Raw genomic sequence first — 10,553 nt, forward strand, 5'->3', positions numbered from 1 at the left:
AGTATGGTCTTCTTGTGTCAAAAAATTCAATGTAGGCTACAGTTTGTGTTTAGGTCAGTTATCGTCTACATTATATAAAATAATAACCCTTTTGATCATAAATCATAATTATAGTCTCTGGTATGGATATTTAAACAAAAAATTTGGGACCTGCTTTACTGTAAAAATAATGGCATCATTTTTTGTGCAAATGGACATCCCAGGTAGAGCATAAAAAGATTTACTTGAGGTTTAATTTAACTTTGGGTCTAGTTTGTCTTGGAGCGTCCCACTCATTTTGGCTTTCTTTATCCAACGATGCTATCTGAAACAGAACTCAATGTGAGTAGGTTTGAAAGCCTTGATATATTGATGAAACTTTATAGGTGTAGCTTCTCTGATATTACTGGGAGATGAAGTCTTACAAAAATCTTCAAATTTCATCAGATCTTAAAATCTTTCTGTCCTCTAGGCCTACTCTACTAGAGAAAAATCATGCTGGGCACCACAACCAAGTCAGTTATTTAGGGATCTTGGAGAAGACTATATAGCCACCATTTACTAACTGCATTATTAATATTTGATCTTATACCCATAGATAAGTACAGGTCTCATCCCTCATCAAAAGAGTGTTTCCTTGAAACAGATGAAGATCTGAACAGAAAACTATAGACACCTTGTGAAGCTGACATTATCTGGAAAAAAAGAATTCAAGAGCCAGAGTATTTACTTAGTTCATGGAAGCTGTCTGTGGATAATGCAGCTGACATTAAAAATTAATCATTTACTAACAATTACCATAAGTAACATTCTGATATTTTCAATTTAATATCATAAACCCTGGAGAAGGGCAGGTAAGCTGTTTATGAACATGTTTTATACCAAGCTCATATAAATTCCAAATCTCAGAAAATTATGTTTTCTTGAGAAGACTCTATTGTATAAACAATTAGCAAATAATTGAGTCTCTAGGGTTTAAATTATATTCAACAAGTAAGTTTTCTCCTTCAGCCATGTGTAGCTACTTGTTCTCACTTGAAATTGATTGATGGACATCAGCTTTTGATTCTTAATAGTTTTCTCTCTTGCCTTTGTCAAAATACCTCATTAACACAGGTGAAAGCAACTATTTTGAGGAAATAAATGCTCATATTCTACCTGCTGAGATCTTTTATGGAGATCTCGTATGTTCAAGTCAGTGTCTCCAAAATCTACAGGTTAATCATCCTTTGCTTGTTTGGTCTCAACCTCTTTAGTTCTAATTATAAATATAACAAAATAGAATCAATAACTTTTGACTCATACTATTCACCAGGAAGTAAAATCTTAAGTAGTAGTTATTTTTGTTAGTTTGTTTTTGTTATCATTTTCATGCTAATTTCATTTAGTTGTCATGACACAAAATAATTTAAAATATTCTTCTCACATTTTAAAATGTTCAGTTAAATGTAAATTTTCAACACATTCATTTGAAGCTCCAATATGTTTAGCACACTTAAGCTTATCATGTAGCCAGAATTTTCAATTATACCTAAAGTATATTTTTCCCTTTGTTGATATCTTAGATAAGACAGTGTAATAATTAATCATCACAAACCACTAATAACACAGTTGGCAGACATGACTAATAAACCTGACCTTTTGTTAATATCAAGAAAATAATATCTAATTGTCTTTTGTTGTTTCACTCCAAAAATTCCCTATAAATCAATAAAAACTGACCATACAAAGTAAAACTATTTCCTCATCTATAGCACAAGGAAATGTTTAAATTACAAATATCCAAAAGGTAGTAATTCTAAAGCATTCAGATTTTTATCTCTAACATAATTTACATGTTATAAATGACACTGTTCTAAAATTTCTAATATTTTGTTCTCAGGTGCAATAAAAGTCTTTTTTCTCATTACTGCAGATTTTTATGAACATATTTTTTATTTAGCATCTTTTTGAGAATCATGCAAAACCAGAGCTTTGTCACTGAGTTCATACTCCTGGGGCTTTCTCAAAACCCAAAAGTTGAGAAAATACTCTTTATTGTATTTTTGTTTGTCTATATCGCAACACTTGGGGGTAACATGATAATTGTGGTGACAATCATCTTTAGCCCTGCCCTGCTGGGATCTCCCATGTACTTCTTCTTGGCATTCCCGTCCTTACTGGATGCATGCACTTCTACTACTGTCACACCCAAGATGATTGTGGACCTCTTCTATAAAAGGAAGACCATTTCCTTTGAATGTTGCATGACACAACTGTTTACTAGCCACTTCTTTGCAGGAGTGGAGGTGATTGTCCTGACAGCCATGGCCTACGACCGCTATGTGGCCATTTGCAAGCCCCTTCACTACTCTTCCATCATGACCCGAAGGCTCTGTGGCACTCTTATAGGGGTGGCCTGGACAGGAGGATTCATACATTCTATCACACAAGTTATCTTCACTTTGCAGCTGCCCTTCTGTGGACCCAATTTTATTGATCATTTCATATGTGACTTATTCCCATTACTGCAGCTTGCCTGCACTGACACACACATTTTTGTCATTTTGGTGTTTGCTAACAGTGGATCTTTCTGCATCATTATCTTCTCCTTGTTGATTGTCTCCTATGGTGTCATCCTCTTCTCTCTAAGGGGTCACAGCTCTGAAGGACGAAGTAAAGCTCTCTCCACTTGTGGATCCCACATTACTGTTGTAATTTTGTTCTTTGTCCCATGTATACTAATATATGCACGACCTTCATCTGCCTTTTCCTTTGAGAAAAACACACTTATATTTGCCTCTGTTCTGACACCATTGCTTAATCCAATGGTTTACACTTTCAGGAATAAGGAAATCAAGAATTCCTTTAGAAAAATGTGTAGGAGATTGACAGTGGCTTCTGATAAATATTAAAATATTACATGTTGGTCAGATGGTTCAATGGGAAAGAGAATTTTCTGTACAAACATGAGGCCCTGAATCCCAGGACCCATGTCAAAAGCAAGTTGAATCAGGGAACTTTTAATCTGGTCTAGTAAAAATAGAATAAGCAGATTTGAAAGGCTCAAACTGTTCATCTAGTACAGAATCAGTGTGTTCAAGATTAAACGGTGACTTGGTTCAATAAAATTAGGTATAGGGCTACAGATTGATACAATCCTCTCTTGTCTCTATATTCATGTGCAGAAGCATAAATCTTTCCACCTCACATGTGTACACACATTTTATATGACCCACATATGTACACAGAGGCACAAACACAAAGAAACAAAAAAAAACACACCTAGAAAATAATGTAACCAATGAAGAAGTTTTACTGAGACAAACACTTTATGATTTAGTCATGATTTACTATAGAGTAATGAGTAATATTATTCAATAGTGAGTGTATCAATTTACTAATAAATCTTTCCACATGAAAATTAATACCTGTATAATTTTATGCTCACATAAATCCAATGACATGTTGGGAGAATCTCAAATATTAGAAGGCTGGACATTAACCCTATGCTTTATTTTAAAAAAATGGATGAAGGGGTGGAAGATATGGCTCATAACTTAAGAACGCTTTATGCCTGCTCTTCTATAAGTCCTGAATTCAATTCTCAGCATCCACATGGCAGGTCGCAGCTGTCTGTAATTCAGTTTCAGGGCATCTAACATTCTCTTCTGGCATCTACAGGCAGAAATCACACTTATGGTACACCTAGGTAAAACAGCCAAATATATTTCAATGGTTGACAATTATAAATATGTTATTGGCATTAGAATATTACTGAAATAATTATAAGAAAAAATAGATTTTTAAGAAACAATGTAAGATGTCAAAACCTACAAATACAGAGAGCAGATGACAAACAGAACCCAAATATTGTTTATGCCTGTAGTGACATTTCAATTTTTTGCCTGCATTATGTATAAATAAAGACTGCCTGAAGATCTGAGAGTAAAAGAGTTACACTAGTCAACCTTATAGACCAGGTTATGGTAACACACACCTTTAACCCCAGCAGCCACAATGACACATACCGTCAATCTCAGTAGCCATAATGTCAGACACCTTTAATCTCATTAACCACACTACTTGCAATAGAAACTGGGTAGTTCATGTCTTTAATGATGGTGGTGCATACCTTTAATCCCAGCCCGATAAAGAAATTTATTATGGGGAAGGCAGCTCTCAGACATAGTCTCATTCTGAGATTCTGGGTAGCAGGATCGCAATTTCAGACTGAGGTCGAGGTAAGAGTCAATGACTGGCTGTTTTGCTTTTCAGATTTTCGGGCAAAACCCCAATTTCTGATCCTGAATTTTTATTAATCATGCTTCATCCACCTGTATCATCTAATGTGTGTCCATTCACATCTGGGAGAAAGTTTAAGTTAGTTCTTGAATTTCTTGACAAAGATTTACTAAATGAGACAGAACCTCCTTTGGGTGTGATGACTACCTCAATCTAGTGAGCCTTGTGACCCAGTTTTATAGAGTAATACTCATAAGCAGGTTCTGTTCCGGCATAACCAGTCACAGGTGTTGGAAATCAGTTTGCTGGCAGGAACCAGGGCCAAGATGTCACCTTAGTGTGTTCATGTCATCTACTCTTTACAGAGTGGTTAAGATCAAGGGAACCAGATTTTTAAAAAAATATTAAAAGAGTAATAGATTTTCATGTATTTTGTGACTTTAGTATTCTTTGTGTATCTACACAGAAATAATTATGTTCAAATAATTATCAATAGAGGTCACTAAAATTAAAACATAATGTGTTTCACTTAATATTTGTATTGCTAAATTTAGAGTGCCAAGTAGATGTGCAGAAAATTAGAGTTGTACATTTTCCCTCTCATAAATAAGAGTATTAGAAGACTGGTTAATTTTATGTGAAAAAATAGTAAATACACTGTGTATATTTTTCCTTAATTTTGCATGCCAAGCAAATATATAAGACCCTGTAAAAGATATATAAAATTTTATGATTGTATGTATTGTTTTCCCATTGGAAAGTGAATTAAGTATTAGGATTTGGGTCAAAACAGTATTTTGACAGCCTGTGTAGAATACAGTGAACCAAACATATAACAAAAGCATAGATGTGCAAAGGAGATCTGCCTACCTCTCTGTGTCTGTCATGTGTCTATTATGACTTCTTGAAGACTCTGCCCAACATACAATGGTTTCTGATGCTGAGTTGTTCATTTGCCCTGAAGATTTAATTTAAAAAAGTGTAAATCTATTCAAGGCCAGCCAGGTCTACAAGAGCTAGTTCCAGAACAGGCTCCAAAGCTATGAAAAAATCCTGTCTCGAAAACCAAAAGAAAGAAAGAAAGAAAGAAAGAAAGAAAGAAAGAAAGAAAGAAAGAAAGAAAGAAAATATTGATTGCTTTCAAGGCTAAACTGGGCTACAGAATGAAGCTTTTTCATACACACACACACACACACACCTCGACACACACACACACACACACTCACATACAAATACCTTTATGGATTCTCAAGACAAAAAACTTGGAAGAGGTGGACAACTGAAACCTTCTCATTAGGAGCACGTCAATGGTATCCACTGTCTCTACTTCTATTCTGTGTCAGGCTTGAAGGCTTATATAAAACAGTAAGGCAAGAGAAGAAAATAAAAATAAGTACTATGATGGATACTGTTGATAATAAACTTGACATGATGGAATCACCTAGAAGATTATATATATATATATATATATGTGTGTGTGTGTGTGTGTGTGTGTGTGTGTGTGTGTGTGTAATTATGCTGTTTATGTTGGCCTATGGCCACACCTATGAGTTTTATATTGATTAGTTTAGTTGAAGTGGGACAATCAACCTTAAAAATAAGACTAGAAGAATAGCAGAATGGAGTGGTGTGTGCCAGAGAGACCTGGAACTAGAAATTTGGCAGCATAGTTCCCTGTGTGGAAAAGAGTATAGGACTGGGGCATTACCCATAGACTGCAAAGCAAATGATTTGTGCCCAGAGTCCTGGCAGGTACATAGGGCATGGTATTATATATCAGCTTAGATCTTTTGCAGGTCCTGTCCCCAGATTAACTGTCCAACTGCACCATCAGCCTAACAGTGGGAAACAACAAGATATCTGTGATGAAGAATTGTTAATTTTTCTGGATTAAGTGTCCTCAAAAGATTTCCATGGTCTAATAAACCATGTTGATGTCCATGATCCATGTTCTTTCTGAAAATCACATTGCTGTACATTATCAGCCCCTTGAGGAACAAAACTGGCCAGGCCTCTCCCCTGAGAACATTCAACTTCTAGGTTTCACCCACAGAAAATCCCTACTGCTCTAATGGCTGAAGCCAACCCCTGTCCTATAGAGTAAAAAGCTCAAGCTCTGGACTTGAAACCCCACCAATCCTTACAATAAATAGCTCTGGCCCCAAAATATGCTTTATAAACACTGTCTCTGCTCAGTTCTCTGCTTCTTCTTGCCTGAGCAGAGGCATCCACCCTCCTGGGTCTTTCTCTTCTAATAAATCGTATGTGATTTTTTTTTTTGTATCAACAACCAGGATACTTTACAGAGCTGTAACACTTGAGGGAAACTTCCCAGCAGAAACAGAGGTGTATGCTTCCACTCGGGAAGCCTTTCCTTCCATAGCTGTAATACAACACATCTGTGATCAGTGCTACCACAAGAGACCATGCTGATGTCCAGTATCTGTGCTGTCATGTTGATGCCCATGAGCTGTGACTCGTGTTGTCACAGGCTGCTATGGGCAGGGAGGCATCTTTTGCTGTGGTATTGGTGACATCAGACTCTGAACTGAGAGCGAGAGACATTGAAAGCCTCATTGTCAACCTCTTCCCCGCTCACCCCACCACTAAAAAAGAAAAAAGAAATAGTCCATGCATGAAACGATTGAAAATCTCTTAGAAACTGTGATAAATATGCTAAAGTATAGCTCTTCACAACTAATGGCTTCTGGCTTTTGGGTGGGATGAAGAAGGACTTAATTTTGTTCCACTGGCCTAGGAAATCTCTAGTGCAGGTCATGGAACTTCCTAAGCCATTCTGTTGGATTTGGATGATATGTGTCTTAGTAAGGTTTCTTTTGCTGTGAAGTAACAACAGGACCACAGCAAGTCTTTTAAAGGAAAATATTCATTTGGGGCTGGCTTATAACTCAGAGGTTTAGTTTATTATCATCATTATGGAAAACATGGTAGCATGCATGGTGCTAGAGACATAGCAGAAAGTTCAGTAGGCAGGAGGAAGAGAGACTGAGCCACTGGGTCTGACCTGAGGTCTGAAACCTAAAAGCTCACGACCAAAGACATACTTCCTTCAACTGCACATACTCCAGTAAGGCCATTCCTCCTTATAGTGTCATGCCCTTTGGGCCTATGGGGGATATTTTTATTAAAATTATGACAATTGACTCTATGACCTCCAGAGGATTTTATATCAAAAAAGTGCAATTTAGTCCTACTCAAATGTCCTCATAGTCTGTAACAGTCTCAAACTTGTTTAAATATCTAAAGTTCATTTCTCTTCTCAGGACTCATGGCAATCTCTTAACTATAACCCCTGTAAAACCAAAATGAAAAAGCTGATCATATGCTTTCAACATATAATAGTTCAGTATATGTATTTTTTCCAAAAGGAAGGAAAGATAATATAGTGGGGAAATACTGAACCAAAGTCAGACCAAAAAAACATCTGGGCAAATTTCAAACTCTACATCTCAATGTCTGATGTCAAAGCACTCTTCAGATCTCCAGTTCCTTTCAGCTTTGTTGACTGCAACATACTTCTTTCTCTTTAGCTGGTTGCACTCTATGTTAGCATTCTCTTCTTTTTTCTTACTTATTTTTTATTAGTTTATAAATAATACCAATCAAAATTTCCACTTCCTCCCCTCCTCCCACTTCCCTCCAGCTCCCACACACAGTCTCCTCCTGTCCCCTCCAGTCCTAAGAGAGGGCAAGGTACACTGCCCTGTGGGAAGTCCAAGGTCCTTCCCCCTACAACCAGGCTTAGAAAGGTATGCATCCAAATAGAATAGGATCCCCAAAAGTCAGTACATGCAGTAGAGAGGAAATCCCAGTGCCATTATCATTGGCTTCTCAGTCTGACCCAATTGTCAGCACATTCAGAGAGTCCAGTTTGCTCCCATGCTTGTTCAGTCCCTGTCCAGCTGGATTTGGTGAGTTCCCATTAGATCAGGTACACTGTCTCAGTGGGTGGACCAACCCTCGTGGTCCTGACTTCCTATCAGGGACTGGAATAGGGGCTATTTGAATAATTTTTTGGTCAAGAATCTGGCTTCACTAAATAAGAACGTGAATCCAAAGACAAACATATCGGCATCCCCCTGAATATTAACCTTCATCAGGCAATGAAAGGAGACAGAGACAGAGACCCAAATTGGAGCACCAGACAGAAATCTCAAGGTCCAAATCAGGAGCAGAAGGAGGGGGAGCACGAGCAAGGAACTCAGGACCGCGAGGGGTACACCCACACTCTGAAACAATGGGGATGTTCGTTTGGGAATTCACCAAGGCCAGTTGGCCTGAATCTGAAAAAGCATGGGATAAAACCGGACTTGCTGAACATAGCGGACAATGAGGACTACTGAGAACTCAAGAACAATGGCAATGGGTTTTTGATCCTACTGCACGTGCTGGCTCTGGGGGGGCCTGGGCAGTTTGGATGCTCAACTTACTGAACCTGGATGGAGGTGGGCGGTCCTTGGACTTCCCACAGGGCAGGGAACCCTGATTGCTCTTTGGGCTGACGAGGAAGGGGACTTGATTGGGGGAGGGGGAGGAAAATGGGGGCGGTGGCGGGGAGGAGGCGAAAATCCTCAATAAATAAATAAATTAAAAAAAAAAGAATCTGGCTTCATTCTGTCTATTTCATGAGTACTTTGGTGGAGTTGAGTTCACAAATATTAAGCCAATTTAATTGACAGAGGAATTTTTGGCAGGAAGAACATTTAGGCTGCAGCACTTATTCATGTCTACAGTGAAAAGATAGAAGAAAGACAGCAATATATTTTAAAATATGTTTGTCAGGAAAAAACAATTCAAGTTGAACACTTTTCATACTAATTATGTGCCTTAAAAAAGATTCTAACTGATAAAGGCAAGCTTCCTCCTGACATTCACTAGAATTTGGAAATCTTCATTCATCAATGTTTCAAACTTATGGAAAAGCAAACATATTTGAAAGTAGAAAGTCTGATCTAAGAGTTGCAGAAGTTCAGTGCTCCTGAAAAACAACTGCCAAAGAAGTGATTCCCATGGACTACTATTCTCTCAGTATAAAGGAGCTCATATTTCTGTGGCCCAAGGGTGGAAACTTCAATATTGAACTCACATGAGAGTTATGAAGCATTGTACATATGGTTTTGCCTTGTAAACAAAATAATGTGAGAAGGGTTGAGTCATGGAGTTTTGTTCCATTGTTTAATAAAGGTACTGAAGGCTAGATATGTATGGAAAGCTGGAGATCCTACAGATACCTTTTGAAAGGCCACCAAGTAAACCATAATGATGAAATTTAAGTTACAGTGGAGACATCAGGATAATGATAATGCCAGATCATGGGACTTAGACAGAAACAGTCTCCATACAGTAGTGGAAGTAAGTCAGGAGAAGAGGTTGCTTATTTCATAGGCACTAGAGCTGGAACAGTAGAGCTCTCTTATACCTTTATATCTCAAATGATTCTAAGTCCCAGATGACAGATAATATAGAGCTGAAGGATTGGGAGTTTGAACTGCTGGGTTTTCTTCTGGCTTTTATTTGAAAATTGCTTATTGGACCTTCATTCCTTTCCATTATAATAGGAATGCTTACTCTGCGAGATTTTATATATAGGAATCAGTAAATTCTTTATAATTACATATTAGCTCACTTACAGCTAAGAAATTCTTAAGAATATTCTTCCTTGGTGGCTAGTTTTTACAGTTTCAGTACAGGTTATGCAGTTTGTTTTGGGAAAAAAAATTATGGTCTTAACCAGGTGTGGACATGAGATACTGGAATGCTGACCCACAAGGAAATATATACCCACCGGCACAATGATAACATGAATGATTAGAGGTTAGGTAGTAAGTTTCTGAATGGATATGAAGTGTGTTCCACAAAGAAATTACATGGCTGGTGCTGTAAATTTGGTCATAGGACTATAAAAATGAAGGTTACAAGCCCTACCAGAAAAAAAAACCTTTTTGTTTTTCTAAAAGGAAATTTTGCCAATGTGTGTGTGTGTGTGTGTGTGTGTGCGCGCGTGCGTGCGTGTGTGTGTATAGTTAACTTCTTAGACACTGATAGAATACCTTATTTTTACAGTAGGTAGGAGCTTAATACATTGGCTCAAATTTCTGACATTCTGAATTTAAGTCACTGTTAAACGAACGTGCCTAAATGGAACAGCTCTATTACTCCTTCCTAGATCCAGGAAATGTCTTGAAGGAAAGAGCTGAAAGAACATAAGAGCTGGGTAGTGTATGGGGATCAATGTTATTCAGTGCTGTCTTCTGCATATGAGAAAAACATTGTAATTGGGAACAAGCAGCACCTGTGGCTAAATGCACACCAGTGGCATAAGATCTGGC

The 10,553-nt window shown here is 37.6% G+C and overlaps 1 protein-coding gene across 1 annotated transcript; it reads left to right on the forward strand.

Annotated features, from left to right (window-relative positions):
* The first annotated feature begins 844 nt into the window (after positions 1-844).
* LOC101982905 (olfactory receptor 4C15-like) lies at positions 845-2,873 on the forward strand. The gene is made up of 2 exons (XM_013352094.1): positions 845-864; positions 1,922-2,873. Exons 1-2 carry the CDS (start codon positions 845-847, stop codon positions 2,871-2,873), a joined length of 972 nt encoding a protein of 323 aa, XP_013207548.1.
* The last annotated feature ends 7,680 nt before the right edge of the window (positions 2,874-10,553 follow it).

Source organism: Microtus ochrogaster, chromosome 2 (assembly GCF_000317375.1).
Source record: "Microtus ochrogaster isolate Prairie Vole_2 chromosome 2, MicOch1.0, whole genome shotgun sequence".
NCBI classification, from domain to species: domain Eukaryota; kingdom Metazoa; phylum Chordata; class Mammalia; order Rodentia; family Cricetidae; genus Microtus; species Microtus ochrogaster.